This window comes from Lactuca sativa, chromosome 4, assembly GCF_002870075.4.
Source record: "Lactuca sativa cultivar Salinas chromosome 4, Lsat_Salinas_v11, whole genome shotgun sequence".
NCBI lineage: Eukaryota > Viridiplantae > Streptophyta > Magnoliopsida > Asterales > Asteraceae > Lactuca > Lactuca sativa.
This window is the reverse complement of record NC_056626.2, coordinates 398,567,690-398,586,081: the sequence shown is the minus strand read 5'-3', so window position 1 is coordinate 398,586,081 and position 18,392 is coordinate 398,567,690. Positions and strand designations below refer to the sequence as shown.

The 18,392-nt window shown below is 36.5% G+C and overlaps 1 protein-coding gene across 1 annotated transcript; it reads right to left on the bottom strand.

Annotated features, from left to right (window-relative positions):
* Positions 1–1,955: 1,955 nt before the first annotated feature.
* Positions 1,956–7,496, bottom strand: LOC111906807 (serine/threonine-protein kinase PBL34). The gene is made up of 6 exons (XM_023902589.3): positions 6,650–7,496; positions 4,978–5,315; positions 4,282–4,417; positions 4,068–4,204; positions 3,495–3,618; positions 1,956–2,619 (listed from the first exon to the last, which is right to left on the bottom strand). The coding sequence occupies exons 1-6, from the start codon at positions 6,831–6,833 to the stop codon at positions 2,123–2,125; spliced, it is 1,416 nt and encodes a 471-aa protein (XP_023758357.1). The 5' UTR covers positions 6,834–7,496; the 3' UTR covers positions 1,956–2,122.
* Positions 7,497–18,392: the final 10,896 nt, after the last annotated feature.

Below are 18,392 nucleotides of genomic sequence, written 5' to 3'. Positions count from 1 at the left end.
TAAAGCATAGATGTGCTTTAGGCACTTGTATATTCGCAGATGGAAATGCGAAATCGCAGATGAGCTTAATCCATCTGCGATTTTAAGGGCTAATTTTGTAATTTGGGTTTTTTTTTTGTTATTTTCCACAAAGTAATTAATATATTTGGCTAAATTTGTAATTTTCTCATTATTTTATCCAATTTATTTTAATTATTATGAAAAAAAAGACTAGTTTGCCAATTTTTGGTTTTACCGAAGATTGTTTACATAAATGTCCTAACAAAAAGTTGAGAAAAGCTTATTGAAATTGTTAAAAATACATTGTTGTTTGTTTATGAATTAATATCGAAATGATGACTTAACAAGTTAAATTGGCTAAAAATATTAAGACATTAAGGTTGTGTTTAGTTACGGAAAAACAATTTTCATTTTCCGTTTTTTGTTTTCCCTTTTCGATTTTCGTTTTCCGTTTTCATTTTTCATTGAAAAATTTAGAAAACGTGTTTAGTTAAACTTATTCATTTTTCATTTTCAGTTTTAAGAAATTAGAAAACGTGTTTAGATGTGTATTTTTCTATCGGTTTTCATTTTTAGAAAACGGTAGTGGTGATAGGGTGTGGGTGGGGGCGGTGACGGTAGCGGGTCGGCGGCGGTGGTGGTGGCGGCGGCAATTGTGTCAGTGGTGGTGATGGCGGCGGCAACGATGGTGATGGTAGGTCGGTGATTGTGGTGATGGTGTTGGGTGGGTGGGGGTACGAGTGTGTGTTTGTGTGTGTATGTGTGTGTTTGTGGGGGTAGGTGTGGGTTTGTGTGTGTGTCTGTGAGGATGGGGGTAGGTATGGGTTTGTGTGTGTGTCTGTGAGGATGGGGGTAGGTATGGGTTTGTGTGTGTGTGGGTGCATTGGTGGGTATGTATGTGTGTGAGTGTGTGGGTGGGTATGTATGTGTGCGTTTGTGGGTGTGGGTGGGTATGTTTGTGGGTTGGTGTGTGTGTGTGTGTGCGGGTGGGTGTGTGGGGGGTGGGTATGTATGTGTGTGTGGGTGGGTGTGGGTGGGTATGTTTGTGGGTTGGTGTGTGTGTGTGTGCGGGTGGGTGTGTGGGGGGTGGGTATGTATGTGTGTGTGGGTGGGGGGTGTTAAGGTGTGGGTAGGTAGAGGTGGATGGGGTGGGAGTGGGTGTGTGTTTATATTTTAGAAAAATTTTGGAATTAGAAAAATATGGAAAACAATGATTATCAGTTTTCCAAAAATTTTCATCCTCTTTGTAATTTTAGAAAACGGAAAATTTTCATTTTCCGTGAAAAATTTAGAAAAATAGACGAACTAAACGCGTTTCAAAAGTCTTATTTTTCTTGGAAATTTTTTCCGGAAAATGACCTATTTTTCCACAGCCAAACGCACCCTAACCCTTTAACTATTTGCTCTTCTTTTCCTCTTAACTGCTCTAATGTTTAAATTTATGAATATTTGGTTAAAAGTTAAAACTATGAATATTGAAAATGTTTTCTTGAAATGTAATATTAATTCAAGTGTGTGCTCTCTTTTTTTCAGATTTGAATCTAGATTTGATGATTCGAGTGTCGTCTGTTTACAAATGGAATTATGAATAATACCAAGGAGTAGATTAAATTTATTGTTTTAAGTAACATTTTAAACATACATAGATTACATATATAACTTTGGAAATATTCAGCAATAAACTTTTAGCTTAAACAAAAAACTGTAGATTTAAATACTTTATTTAAAAAATAATAATAATAATTAAAAGGAACTTTTTAATTTTTTTGATTTATAATTAACTTGAAAAACTAATAAATATTGTTTGCAAGATTTTCTAATTCCAATGTTTTACGCTCAACTTGTCCAAATAATTTACACACATTTAAGATTTTAACTCGTTAACTACCTGTCCATATTGCCATCTATACAGCTTATAAGTTATAAACTGCACGTAATTAAACAGAACAAAAAAATACGCTCAAATAAAGATTTTTTGGATATCTTTCAAAATGCGCGCTTTCAATTTCAACATTGAAAATTCAAACAAGAAAATATAACTTTGATCAAAACAAACACAAACAAAACCACCAACAATCCATCAAAACCAGAAAATTTCACAGATTCACCACATCGCCAACACCTATCTTCCAGGTTTCGGAGATCGATAAGCCTGATTCTGATGATACGGCGAGTTTGAAATCGACAAACTCCTACCCCCCTGCCCTTTCCCCCCACCATTCCCAATTCCATTCCCATTCCCATTTCCATTCCGACTTCCAGTCCTTTCTGATTGCATCGCCTGAAAATACGGAGATGAACACGCCATATCTTTCAGATTCGGGAGCGGTTTCAGCGCTTCATGAACTTCGCTCATCAGCGGTCTCGCTTTCGGGTCGCGGCTCAGACACAACGTTGCCAACTGCGCCGCCTTCTGAGCGCCGCGTATCGAGAATCTTCCTTCGAGCCGCGGATCGATTAATCGGTAGAACCGTCTTCTTTCTCCTAAATATGGACGGGCCCACTCCACGAGGTTGTGTTCTCCGTTGGGTCGGTTTTTATCCATGGATCTTCGACCTGTTATCATCTCCAGTAGAACTACCCCGAAACTGTACACGTCGCTCTTTGATGTTAAATGTCCTGAAATTTTATCCATCGGCTTTGTGAATTGTAAATTAGTTGGAAAAAAGAAATGACCTTTCTACCCTTGAATTGGAAAGCAAGATTTTTTTTTCTTGCTTGGGTAGAGTAATTTGAAAATGTTATCTGATTGCAGCATTGTGCTTTCGATTTCTTCTTATTGGGACATTGTACTTTAAAAAGTAAAAAATAGCAATGTACTTTTGCTTATTTGTGTATTATATAGCATCCTACTTTTGTTTTTTTTTTTTTTTTTTGTTTTTTTTTTTTTTTTTTCTATTAGGACATTATGCTTTCAATTTTTCTTATTAGGACATTATATTACATAGCATCCTGACTATAACATTGTATTTTCAATTTTCTTCTTATTAGGACATACTGTGAAAAATCTAAAACAGAAGCATACTTTCGTTTATTTGTGTATTATAACGTTGTACTTTTCAATTTTCTTCTTATCAGAACACGATACTTCGAAAATCTAAAATAGCAACAGACTTTCTATTACCACATTTTACTTTCATTTTCTTTTTATTATATAGGCATTGTACTTTACCTAAATATAGCATTCTAATTTCAATATTTTTTTTATTAGGAGATTTATACTTTGAAAAGACTACCCAACTGTAGCACTGAAAATTGTTTTGTATTTGGTTGACATTACTATAAATGGGTAGATTTTTTAAAGCACAATGTTGTAATAGGAAGAATTGAAAATATGGTATATATATATATATATATATATATATATATATATATATATATATATATATATATATATATATATATATATATATATATATATATATATAATAAACAAAATCAATAAAAGTAGGTTGCTATTTCTTGCTTATAACCCTTGAAGGAAAATAACGCACCTGTCATGACATACTCAGGGGCAGCATAACCATATGTACCCATCACACGAGTCGACACGTGGGTCTTATCGCCTTCCGGACCGTCTTTCGCAAGTCCAAAATCGGAAAGTTTTGCATTATAGTCCTGAAAATAAGTCATGACGGTCACAATAAGACTATTGTTGTACTGTGTTTGGTGTGGATTAGACTGATACTGATAATACTGTGTGTCTGATGTCAATGGGACAAAAACTACAAATTTTTGTTTTCTATCTCACTCCCACCTAAAAAGGTGGGCTTTTTTTTGTCTTTTTGTCCCCCACCCAAAAAGGTGGTGGGACAACAACTCTAGACTCCTACAAATTTCTTGTCGGTGCAAGTGCAAAAAGACATAAATGCCCTCCTCATCCTTTCTAGAATACTAATGTCAATGGAACAAAAGCAAAAAAGTGGATTTTTGTCTTGTCACATCCAAAAAGGTGACTCATGCCATAACAATTTCTTGTCTATGTGAAAAGACGTAAATGCCCTTCTCATCCTTGTTATAGAAATTAATCAAAAAAGGTGTAGTTAGGAATTTAAAGAGCCACAAACCGCATCGAGTAAAATATTTGATGTTTTAAAATCACGATAAATAACGGGTCTTTCTGCTTCCTCGTGAAGAAAAGCAAGACCCTTTGCAGCACCAAGTGCGATTTTCATCCTCATTGCCCATGGAAGTGGCAACGACCCTATAAAATTCAAGAAAATGTTTAAGACTTTCTATTAATAGAAAGAACCACAACATAGAATAAAAAACACGACATACTTCTGAACAAATGATTTTCCAAGCTTCCACGTGGCATAAACTCATAAACAAGCAGCCTTTGGTCATCCTCGATGCAATAACCAATTAATTTAACCAAATTTGGATGTAGGAGGTCTCCAAGAAAGTTAACTTCCGCCTATCACAAACCAAAAAGAATATATAAAAAAAGTCAACCATATTATCATTAAATACACATGGTTTCGTATCAGTTTGGGTAATATTTTAGGGATAATCACAAATACGACCATCATATACTCTTTTTATTTAACAATTAGATCGCCTTTTGGTCCATGTACTTTACTTAAAATCACAAGTTTGGTCCACTCTTTGAAATCTTCACGATGTTATCCTTAAGTTTGCATGTTGTTGCGGATTTGGTCCATGTGCTTTACTCAAAATTACAAGTTTGGTCCAATTTAAGACTTGCATTTCATTGTAAGAGCCTAAATTCACCACAAAATGAAAACTTAAAGACGACTTCAAGAAAATTTCAAAAATTGGACGAAATTTATAATTTACTCATAAAAAAAATCATATCCCTATATTTCATCTCCAAAAGGTCAAATAGTTAAAACCTAAAAACTTGATGGGTCAAACCGACCCGTTTTGATCCATTATCCAACCCACCAATTTCCCCACCTCTACTTTCCATAAGCTAAAAATATAATTTAAAAAATTAGGGTTAGAATTACATACGAGCCATTCTTTGTGACCTTGTAGACCATCATGGTTAAGGGTCTTGACCGCTACGGTCAAACCGGTGCCCGGTTTGACCGGGGCAGTTCCATTCTCATTGATCCATCCTTTAAAAACACAACCAAATCCACCCTCACCAAGTAAACTCTCTGGCCTAAAATTCCTTGTTGCAGATTTAAGTTCACTGAAATTAAACTTTCTAAGTTGAGAAGCAATTTTAAGTTCTTCTGTTATGTTCAAAGTCGATGTATTGCTTTCCTCATTGCTAGTTGTTGAAGATGATGCACATGGAACAACCGGTTGATCTGTACTTGTGTCATTTGTTGATTTACTTTCCGCTGTTTCACATTTAAAAAAAAAAGTTAATGAATTCAATCGGTTATTTAAGAGTTTAATTAATATATGCAACATACATACGCTTTTTTTACCAATAGAATCAATATATTGCTATTATTGGTAAGAAATATAAGTATGTTGCTATGATAGGTAAGGAATTGTAAATTCCTTCTTATTATGTGTAAAGAAACCTACGTATGTTGCTATTATAGCTTTACATATTGTTGTTATAGGTATACAAAACACAAGTATGTTAATATTATAAATAAAGAAATGCAAGTATTTTGGTATTATGAGTAAAAAAATAAAGCGCATTGTGTAAATTGGAAAAAAAAAAAAAAGAGTAAAGTAAGTTGCTATTATAGGCAAGGAATAGTAAATTAGTGTGTTTGTTGTTATTATGTGTAAAGAAATGTAAGTATGTTGTTACTATGGGATTACATGTGATCGATAAAAAAAATGTGAGAAAAAAAGTACATTGTATATTGGTAAAAGAGTAAATTTGTTGCTATTTCGTGTAGTTTTTTTTACCGATTTTTGAAAATACTAGAACTCGTGTGGAAAACATGTTACTATTTCTTTTTATTGTCGTAGGGAACATGATATGTTTGTTAGTAATACGTTTTAAAATGGTCAAAGAAACAATCGAAACATGAAACATGTGTTTCTACTTAAAAAAGAAACCAAAATACGCGTCAAAATCAAACAAAATTCAAAAGTGAGAAGCAATCTTTCCTTTTTGGTCATACCACAAATAAAGAGAGACACTTTCCCTTTAATTTTGTTCCCCATTGAGAAATGTATTTCTATTTTTGGGCACTAAGCCATTTTGAAAGTGGTTATGTGATATTGAATAATCGGATATGATTAAAAACATCAATGGTGATAGTGTATGGATATGCTTTTGCTACTTGAAGGTGTAAGAAACACTTTTGATGGTGTTCTTATTTTTAATTTTAATTACTATATTATAAGTGATTTGATCTACCATTTGACACTCTCGTTTGTTGCAACTAGTACCAAAACATTCATTTGACCCTTGAAAAAATCATTTTAACAACTTAAAATTATGCAGATATTTAGTACAGAATAATAATATGTTTTTCCATATCTACATATTGAAAAGAGTTTACAAACTTAAAATTGCATTTTAATGAATGAAAAACTTCAAAAGAAGGAGAGTATCGAAAGACAATCTACCTAGAAGCAAATGCAAGATTTCATTAACATAAACACAAATACACCACAACGACAAGAAATTAAAGCTAACAAAGATTCAATTATGCAAATATTTAGCAATGAATTAAATTACTGAATTCGAGTCTTGAAAAATTACCATATTGAGTGCTACTGCCGCTAATAGAGCTCTCAACTTTAGACCTTGAAGATATGCATCTTCCAAAGAATCTGAACTTAATCCAACACCCTGTTTCATTAACCTCGTCTTCTTTCTTCTTGCTTTCCTTCAATTTATCCACATTCAAAACCCTAGTTTTAATAGAATCAGGACCCACACCCATTTTTTCTTCAAAAACCCTAGATTTCAATTTCTCAACCACAAACCCCTTTAAATAATTAAAAAAGAATCACAACCCATCATGAGCTAAACCACACTCCATATACACCCCCAATTCAAACACTCTAAGCTCATCAAGATACAAAGCATCAAGCTTTTCCATTATTCACAAAAGGGTGTGTTCTTGAAAAACGGTAAAGCACAAAGGAAGTGAACCCCAGATCAGAAATCGGGTCGAATTTTAAAAAATGGGGTGGGGATCGATTTACCCAGATCATAAAATGACATGCAAAGACAATGGCGCCGAGAAATACGAGAGATTCATGGACGAAAAACTTTCAAGAACCCTAATTTCAAGAAGCCACAGGGGCAAACAGTTGAGAGTCAAAAATGTAGTCCGGATATTCCCACACCCACACACACTCACACACACACACTATTTTTTTCTTGATAGAGACAGGGCGAAAGGGAAGAGGGGGTAAGACATAAAAGATATAGAATTTAGATATGTAGATATGAGTATATGTGGTAAAGAAAAAGTTTTTTTCTCAAGAAAAGAGGAGACGACAGGGCCAGTTATCGAGGCCAAGTAAGAAAAACAAGATGAGAGAGACGAAAGGAGGGTATTTGTGTCGCTCTGTGCGTTTCGCGTGAAAAGCAAAGCAAGGAAGAGGGAGAATAACATGTAAATGTATGGTGACTCGAATATAATATTACTCTATTACTACTATTTAGGTGTAAAATTAAGTCTACATGTTTGAAATTACATCCTAGGATATAATTTTTTATATTCTAAAATAAATATGCTTATTATTTAAAAGTTAGCTTACAATAAAAAAATGTATTCTTCATATAAGTTTTTAGTTTTTACAGGTAAGTTCGTAGCAAAATTATATTATACGACCAAATCATATAACTCAGTTATTGGTGGTTAATGAATTTTTTTTACTACTCCATTAAAATTAATTAAACTTTCATAATAAAATTTTATAATTATTAATCAGTTATTTTAAATAAATCTTTTTAAATAAACTATTAATTATTAATTAAGACATATATATATATATATATATATATATATATATATATATATATATATATATATATATATATTATATATATATATATATATCAAAATTTTAAAGTTATTATAACTTCAAATTTAACATATAATTAGAAAATATAAATTTAAATTTTGAAGTGAGTTGCCTAATATATATAAATGACAAATGACATAATATTAATGACGGTGTTGTATTAGAATGACGCTTGACAAATGGAGGTTAAAACTATTTTTTATTAGAATAGGGATGAGAAAATAACATTATAGCACAATAAACTTTTGGTTTTTGTCCCAAAATGATCATTAAAATATTTTTTTTATGTAATAGGTCGGTTAATATACAAAATTGATGTCAATTACACCACTTTTAGCAAGGAAATAGGGTAAGTTGGTTTCCTTGCTTACCTGGTAATTAGAAACAACATAATAAGATATTTCGCTGCCACGTATCAGTGTAAATGAGAGTAAAAGCTTGTCTTCTTCGTTTTCATTCCGTTATTCAAAAACTTTGAGAATTAACTAAGTTTTCAACTTCTCTAGAGAATGAACTCAATAAGCAGCCAAGTAGTAGCAATGTCAGCCTCGAACCCCGTTTGCGCTTTATCCTATAGTGGAACTCAACTATAAAGGGGGTATTTATTTAGCATCCTTTCTCTTATAATCATGGTGTCAAATACACATTCAGAGATCATGATTTTGCTGGTATGACATACTTTGAGTGTATTACCTAGCTCAAACGTTTCATACAAGTAGATTGTAAGAAGTTGTACAACTGTGAGCCATGTAATAATCCCTTTTTTGTTTGGCATTATGTCTGTTGCAAATGATAAGGACTATACAAGTTCCATTTTTGATGCTTATCGAACTGATGGTCAAATATCCTTTTATGTGGACCATGTTGATGAAGGAATAGAGAATTTGTTTAAAATTGAGAGAGAAGATGATTCCCATTATTATTGTATTATTGGTAGGGAAAACGAAAAGGACATTGGTTGTAACATCCCAAAATTTAAGACCAAAAATTTTGTTTTCAATTAAGTAATTCATAAAAATGATAATTTGAAAACATATATAGTGTCATCCCATATCATAATCAAAAACCAATATCTCAATAACCAAAACGTGTCATAAGAAAAGAATCATCAGAGTACAATTCCCAAAGATCTCATGCAGGGAAAATCATAGTATAATGTGTTGCGATCATGCCGACTCTTTTCCTTTCGAAGAAGAAGTACTTGAAACCAAAACTGAAAACCGTAAGCACGAAACTTAGTGAGTTATCGCATCATACCACATACCATATAATAAACATACCGCCTAGCATATTCGGGTGCTGGCCTACCCCTTCGATCTCTTTCAACCGGTACTGCCTAGCATATCAAGGTGCTAGCCTACCCATTCGGTCTCTTCCAACCGGTAACTGCCTAGCATATCTGGGTGTTGGCCTACCCATTTGGTCTCTTTCAACCTGTAACTGCCTATCATATCTGGGTGTTGGCCTACCCACTCGGTCTCTTTCAACCGGTTACGGGGTCTATTTTACCCCTACCACTACTATATAATATCCTAGCATCTAAGCACATAAATCACATACTGCCTAGCATATATGGGTGTTGGCCTACCCTTTCGGCCTCTTTCGACCGGTTACGGGGTCTACTTCACCCCTACCACAACCACGTAATTGATGGGTTTTAGCCATAAGAACTTTCCTATGTGCGCATGCAAAACCCTAATGCTCGGATCTAGGCTTTCTAATTAAACATGCTTTGAATCCAAGACTTCTAATAACTATTTAGGCTAAATAACAACATTGAAACAGATCTAGAATCATACCTTTGAGTTCCTTGTTGATCTTGAGGTCTTGGAGCTTCTAGAGTCACAAATGTCACTCCTCTAATGGCTTACAAACACCAATAGCAAGAAGAATGATTTAGGAGAGAGGAGAGGGAAGGAATTCGACCAGAGTTCTCTTACTTTAGGTTAAGTGTCGAATTCCCTATGCCATGGGGTCTATTTATACTTGTAGACTCCTTAAGGGTTACAACCTAAACCCTAATTGGATAATCTTCTCTTAAGGCTATCCAAATCCATTCCATAGATAAGCCTTTGGACGATTTTGGCTATCCTAACACTCTTAGAATTCGTCCAAAGCATATCCCAATGGATTTACAGTCTAAAGCTTAACTATCAAACAATTGACAGTTTATACCCCTTTATTTAATTAATCTCTTTAAGTCACCAAATTAATTCTAATTAATTCTATGACTTATATTAATCAAATAACAAATATATTATTCATTATATTATTCTCATAATATATTAATAATATTTACTCTCTCTTAATAAATCATCCTATCAAGTTGCTATGGTGAAGGCAACCCAAAAGGACCATGCACAACCGGATCAAATATTTGCCTAATATAGTTGCAGCCTTAGACACTATTCCAACAGTCTCCCACTTGGATAAGTCTAGTAACTATATTTACAGGTACAATTCGGTTTGCAATCGTAGCTCTCAAAGACGCTGTCAACTCTGATCTAATCAATCTTGTCCTTTAGATAAGGGAACGTACAGTCCTCTGTTATATATCATGCTGAAAATCCTATGGAATGGTTAGTCAAGCATTTAGGTTTCTCGATCTCTGATTTATTTGACATAGAACTTAATCGAACACATCAATTCAGTTCTGACCGGGCCCGGCACATAAGTCAAATCAAATCATTGAGCGGCCGAGATATCACTTTTACCTTCTTAGATAAAAGTTACAGATAAACTTCGACTTATATGCATTTACTTATTCATTAACCAACTATACACAACAATGCGTTTTATAACACCGAGTTACTGATGCGTTTTCGCATTATCAATGTACAACCAATTAACAAAATAACAAACCATATATCTAGGTTTTTAAGACTATATGATATTATCGTCTTGCGATCACCCTTTTATATCTTATTCCATAAGGTGATTCCAGCAAGCACGGGTTTATTCCAATGCTCAAAACTAGTTCATAAGCACTCATGAACGTTGCAGCAACCCTTTGTTATGTCTAACACCATTTAGACATTCTACACACCAATTCATGACAATCTTCATTCATATCTACTCCCAACATATGAACGATTGTGGACCATTTGAACAATTCGATTATTCCTAATAAACTCAATTATTCTGGAAGTCAAAACATGCAAAGTGAAACAATAGCTAAACAATTAACATAAGATAGTAACATTACTCATAAATAAAACTCCTTTATTTAATCATCAAATGTTAATTACATTTATCTATTACACGTTTCTAATACTATCTAATCTATGCTAATATCATCCTTCAGCCCAATACTCCTAGCATGCTGCAAGTGCTTAACCCTACTCAGTCCCTTCGTAAGCGGATCTGCTGGGTTATCTTCTGATGATATCCTCTTCACTACGAGTTGTCCTTCTTCTACACGATATCTAATGAAGTGATACTTTCTGTCGATATGTCTTGATCTACCATGATCCCTCGGTTCCTTGGTCAAGGCAACCGCGCCTTCGTTATCACAGAAAATCTCCATTGGCTCATTTATGGCAGGTACAACTCCAAGATCACCGATGAAGTTCTTTAGCCATATTGCCTCCTTCGACGCTTCGCTCACTGCAATGTACTCTGATTCGCACGTTGAATCAGCTACGGTTTCCTGCTTGGAACTCTTCCATGTCACTGCTCCTCCATTTAGGGTAAAGACCCAGCCCGACTGTGAACGGTAGTTGTCCCTGTCGGTCTGAAAGCTGGCGTCACTATACCCTCGCACCTTCAAGTCATCACTCCCTCCGAGGACTAAGAACCATTCCTTCGTCCTCCGAAGGTACTTAAGGATATTCTTCACCGCAATCCAATGTGCTTTGCCAGGATTCCCTTGATATCTGCTAACCATACTCAAAGCGAAGGCTACATCAGGGCGAGTACAAGTCATAGCATACATGATTGAGCCAACTGCGGAAGCGTATGGTACTCGGCTCATTTCTGCTATCTCAGCTTCGGTACTCGGACTTTGAGTTTTACTCAATTTGGCATTACTTTGTATCGGTAGTTCTCCCTTCTTTGAGTTTTCCATACTAAAACGTTTTAGTACTTTCTCTAAGTAAGTATTCTGACTAAGTCCAATTAGTCTCTTACTTCTTTCTCTTACTATCCTTATTCCCAAAATGTAAGAAGCCTCTCCGAGGTCCTTCATAGCGAAGCACTTTTCGAGCCAGGACTTAACCTCCTGCAGAGTCGGGATGTCGTTTCCTATGAGTAATATGTCATCGACATATAGAACGAGGAAGCTTACTATACTCCCACTGGCTTTGACATATACACAAGATTCGTCTTCGCTTCGTACAAATCCAAACTCTTTGACTTCTCATCGAAGCAAAGATTCCATCTGCGAGACGCTTGCTTAAGTCCATAAATGGACTTCTCAAGCTTACACACTCTATTCGGATGCTTCAGATCCACAAACCCCTCTGGCTGAGCCATGTAAACATCCCCAACCAACCTTCCGTTAAGGAAAGCGGTCTTGACATCCATTTGCCAAATCTCATAATCATGAAATGCGGCAATTGCTAGCATCACTCTAATAGATTTAATCTTCGCAATTGGTGAGAAGGTCTCATCATAGTCAACTCCAGGAGTTTGAGTAAAGCCCTTCGCAACCAATCGCGCTTTATATGTGTGCACGTTTCCATCCACGTCGGTCTTCTTCTTGAAGATCCATTTGCACCCAACGGTTTTACGTCCGGGCACATAATCAACCAAATTCCAAACTTGGTTATCATACATGGATTGGATCTCGCTATCCATTGCCTCTTTCCATTTCGCAGACTCCGGGCCTGCCATGGCTTCCTTATAGCTATTAGGTTCATCAAGATTTATTAGTGTACCATCACTAATATACGTGTCCCCTTCGGTAGTAATATGAAAACCATAAAACTGGGGTAGAACTCTAACTCTATCGGAACGTCTAAGAGGTAAGGATTCGTCAATCGGTTCAACCGGAGTTTCCTCCTCGGGTTGAGTGCCAGCGGTAGAGGTTCCTTCATCTATCGACTCTTGAATCTCTTCAAGCTCGATTTGCCTCCCACTGTCTCCTTGGCTTATGAGTTCTCGCTCTCGGAAAACTCTTCTCCTCGCAACGAAGACCACATTGTCCTTCGGTCTATAGAAGAGATATCCAAAGGATGTCTGCGGGTAGCCGATGAAAATACATCGCTCACTTCGAGGTTCAAGCTTGTCGTGAGTATCTCGTCTTACGAAAACCTCGCAACCCCAAACCTTGATATGTGCCAACGAGGGAGCTTTCCCTGTCCACATCTCATGAGGTGTTTTGGCAACCTTCTTGGTAGGGACTCAGTTAAGGATATGGGCGGCAGTCTCTAAGGCATACCCCCAAAAAGAGATAGGTAGTGAAGCACGACTCATCATAGAGCGAACCATATCCAATAAGGTTCAATTATGCCTTTCTGCCACACCATTCAACTGCGGTGTCCTAGGAGGCGTCAATTGCGAAACTATTCCACACTCCTTGAGATAATCGTGGAATTCAAGACTTAGGTACTCTCCTCCTCGATCGGATCGAAGCATCTTGATTTTCCTGCCCAATTGATTCTCCACTTCATTCTTGAACTCTTTGAACTTTTCAAAGGTGTCTGACTTTTGCTTGATTAAGTAGATATACCCATATCTACTATAGTCATCGGTAAAAGTCACATAGAAGCGGTTCCCATCCTTCGTGGTTGATCTAAATGGTCCACATACATCGGTATGTATTAGGTCCAATAGACCCTCGCCCCTTTCACATGTACTCGTGAAGGGTGACTTAGTCATCTTTCCAAGCAAACAAGACTCGCATGTGTCATCTTCCCTAAGGTCGAATGACTCCAACACTCCATCCTTTTGGAGTTGGGCTATGCGTTTCTTGTTGACATGTCCAAGACGACAATGCCACAAGGATGCTTTATCCATACTAGTGGAAGAATCAATATTCAAAACATCATTTCCTAAGTTATCAACAATCATAACGGTTTCATATATTCCATTACATGGTATAGCTTCAAAGTAAAAGACACCATTTAGATAAGCCAAAATAGAACCATTCTCATTATTAAAAGAAAATATAAATCCTTGTCTATATAAACCATGAAATGAAATGATGTTTCTTGCCATTTCTGGCAAATAGCAACAATTGTTCAAATCTAAAACCAAACTATTCCTAAGCACTAAAGAATACACTCCAATCTTGGTTACAGGCGACGATCTTCTGTTCCCCATGATTAGATTTATCCTTCCTTGCTCCACATCCCTACTTCTTCTTAGTCCCTGCACATTAGAACAAATGTGATAACCACAACCGGTATCAAGAACCCAAGAAATAGCATGATTAGAATCGTTAGATTTGATTGTGTATATACCTGCGAAAGATGGCTTGATCTTTCCTTCTTTGATTGCTTGCAGGTACTCTGGGCAGCTTCTCTTCCAATGTCCTATCTTGTGGCAGTGGTGGCACTCTGCCTCCTTCGGGTTTGAGCAGGGCTTAGCGGGATCAACTTTGGTCCCACTAGAAGAGGCACCATCTCGGGCTTTCGCCTTGCGATAGTTCTTCGATGAAGCTTTTCTCTTCTTTCCCTTCCCTTGACCAATAGCCAAGACAGGAGCAGCGGACGGATTGGGAGTAGGTGCAACAGACTTGTCCTTGAAGTTGCTCTCAGCAACCCTCAAGAGACCTTGGAGCTTGCTTAGGGTGACCTCTTCTTTGTTCATGTGGTAGGTCATCCTGAACTGGTTGTACATCGGAGGCAAAGAGTGAAGCACCATGTCGATCGCCAAGTCTTCCCCGAAGTCAACATTTAACTTGCGAAGGCGGTCGACATACCTTTGCATCTTTTGCAAGTGCACGGTAAGAGATTCTCCATGACCCATCTTCGTGGAAATCATGTTAGTGAAAATCTCATACCGCTCTTGTCTTGCGTTTTGGTGGTACCTCTCCAATAAGTCTTGGTGCATCTCGTACGGGTACATGTCCTCGTAGGACTTTTGGAATTCGGAGTTCATGGTAGCAATCATGATGCAATGTACCTTCGTTGCATCTCGCTCATGAGTTTCAAAGGCGGTGATTTCGGCTGGAGTAGCGATTTCGGTGTTGATTTTCTCGAGCTTCTCATCAAGGACATACTCCTTGTCCTCATAGCGAGCAATGGTGCGAATGTATCTTATCCATTCGCTAAAGTTCGTTCCATCGAAGGTGACCTTTTGGCAAAGGCTCATCAACGTGAAAGAACTAGCAGCAATGTTGTTTGCGTTCGACATCTATTATTGGAAAAGGGCAAATATAGATTAGAATAAGAATCCCTAATTATCACCCAATAAGAAAAATTAGGGCTAGGATCCAACGATGACATTTACATATTAGAAAAGGGATGCCGTAATCTAACATGTAAATAAATTGAAGGTAAGTGAATGACGATTCACTAATTCTCCATCACAAAAACCTAAACTATTAGCCCTAAGTGTTTTTGAGAATTCCTAGGTTCGGATGAGATTCATTGAAACTATTTAATGACATGTTTAAATCTCGATATGCCCCTCTTGTTTGTGACTGGGATGCCGAGGATCACAAAGCGGGTGTGAATTACCATGCAAATTCACATGGTGCCTTCATTGTAACGATCACCTATTCGATGTGCCGGTAAACCACACACGCTCCATCAAACTATGATAAACAATGAATCACCCTTTGCCACCTTCGCTTAGAACCAATTAGTGTGCCGGTAAACCACACACGCTCCACTAACATCTTAGCAAGGTGCAAAGTGTAATTTCATGGGATTGCATCAATTCACTTTTCCTAAAGTAACTAGGATTGAGAAATTTTAAAAAATATGTGTAGTTACTTTATATTTCTTATTATACTTTTAATGAGAGGATGAGGTTGCCCTATCCTACCCGTTCGGCTAACGACCCTCCACCAATCAAGCAAGCGGTGGGTGTGAGTGTACACCCATTAAGCGCCATTTTATAGGCCGCAACCTTATACCCACCTTATAGATCGGCTTCGTGAATGAGGCCTACTAACGGTAAGACTAGCATTTAGTTATACATATATATATATATATATTATTCTAGTAATATCATATTAGTATAGGGTTGTATTTTAAAACTTTTAAAATCTAGGGTTTGAAATTTAAGTTGTCTAAATTAAAACTTTTAATCACAAATATAAATTTCAAAGCTTGAGGACAAGTTTTAAACATTTAAAACATGGAGGATCAAATAACAAATAATTCCAATTAACAATTAATGTCCTAATTATCTATATTTGATTTTATTCAAGATAATTACCAAAATAATTAAAATAATTAATTAATTATCATATAAGGAAATTAAATATTTTATTAGTTGATAAATACCTTTAACTAGATCAAGATAATAGTCATATATATCAAAAAATCGGATTTAGATTGATCTATTATGATTAAGGTAAGTTTCCATAAGATAATTATGAAAAAATCCCGAATCTGGCCATTCCTGACGCCTGGACTCGCCGAGTGCACAAGGGGACTCGCCGAGTCAGGCCTACTCGCCGAGTCCACCTTGGGACTCGCCGAGTCAGTGACTCAGAAACCTAAAAATCGAATTTTGCAGGTTTGTTTCAGTTAATCAAGCAACAATTTAAAGAAAATCAAGCTAGGCTCTGATACCACTGATGGGTTTTAGCCATAAGAACTTTCCTATGTGCGCATGCAAAACCCTAATGCTCGGATCTAGGCTTTCTAATTAAACATGCTTTGAATCCAAGACTTCTAATAACTATTTAGGCTAAATAACAACATTGAAACAGATCTAGAATCATACCTTTGAGTTCCTTGTTGATCTTGAGGTCTTGGAGCTTCTAGAGTCACAAATGTCACTCCTCTAATGGCTTACAAACACCAATAGCAAGAAGAATGATTTAGGAGAGAGGAGAGGGAAGGAATTCGACCAGAGTTCTCTTACTTTAGGTTAAGTGTCGAATTCCCTATGCCATGGGGTCTATTTATACTTGTAGACTCCTTAAGGGTTACAACCTAAACCCTAATTGGATAATCTTCTCTTAAGGCTATCCAAATCCATTCCATAGATAAGCCTTTGGACGATTTTGGCTATCCTAACACTCTTAGAATTCGTCCAAAGCATATCCCAATGGATTTACAGTCTAAAGCTTAACTATCAAACAATTGACAGTTTATACCCCTTTATTTAATTAATCTCTTTAAGTCACCAAATTAATTCTAATTAATTCTATGACTTATATTAATCAAATAACAAATATATTATTCATTATATTATTCTCATAATATATTAATAATATTTACTCTCTCTTAATAAATCATCCTATCAAGTTGCTATGGTGAAGGCAACCCAAAAGGACCATGCACAACCGGATCAAATATTTGCCTAATATAGTTGCAGCCTTAGACACTATTCCAACAGTAATAACATAGCATACAAGCACGTAAGCCTCAACAAATATTGGCATACCAAACAATTATCACAAAGAAAATCATATCTACTGTAAACAACTATTAGTGGGCCGACATTGGTGCCTTCGACCCACTCATACCGGGAAGGTAACTCACCTACTCCTCGGATGGCTTGGGACTCCTCTCCTTAAAGAATAACAAGTTCCCTAGTTAGTTATTGGGCCCAAGTATGACTCCCTTATGGCCCAACTTCTAATTCATGTCCCAAGGCAAGGTCCCCTAGTCCTTGCCCTAATGGGCCTTTTCCCCAAGGTCCAACCCATAATCAATTTAAGGCCCAAGTCCATTCCCTTAAGCTTTAAAGCCCAATAAAGCCCAATATCATAAATCCCAGTCCTAGGCCTAGAGGCCTTACTTGACAGTGGTTCATGAGGCCCAACAAATTCAGGCCCAATCTCCCAAGGCCCAAAAACCCATGTTAACCACTCTGCATGCATACGCACAACGTACCTGGCACGTACCCCTGATGTACGCTGGCTTTGACCAGAAGCGGGAAGCTAACATGAAACAAGCAACGTACTAGGGGCTACGCCCGACGTTCCTTCCAGTCACCCTAAAATCCTTCTTTTGACTTAATCCATTAAGTCCCAATGTCTAGAACGTAGATCTAGGCTCCTAACAACATCCTTAACCATAAAGTTATGAACTTTATGCTTTTGTATGCATGGATGGGGATTAAGACACCCATTAAGTCTATAAGCTCACTTTGTGGCCACCTATCACTTGCATGGTTAGGGCTAAACCATCAAGATCTGATTTTTATGGTCCTAAATGCTTCCAAGAGCTCAAAAGGACATCTCTTATGGATAAATTCTTCCAAAACTCAAGGGACCTCAAATATGGGACCAAAATGTGACATAAAACACCCTAAGACTACATTTAAGCATGAAATGGTCAAGGTTGGAGCTTGATACCTCAAATGAGTAAGAAAAGATGCCAAACATCTAGATCTAC

Bases quoted from the DNA above. Each gene is read 5' to 3' on its own strand.
- LOC111906807 (XM_023902589.3), bottom strand. From the start codon at position 6,833: ATGGGTGTGGGTCCTGATTCTATTAAAACTAGGGTTTTGAATGTGGAT. The intron at 3,619-4,067 runs GTTTGTGGCTCT...ACTTATTTTCAG, and splicing joins CAAATATTTTACTCGATGCG to GACTATAATGCAAAACTTTC. The intron at 2,620-3,494 runs GTGCGTTATTTT...ATAAAATTTCAG, and splicing joins CCCTGAGTATGTCATGACAG to GACATTTAACATCAAAGAGC.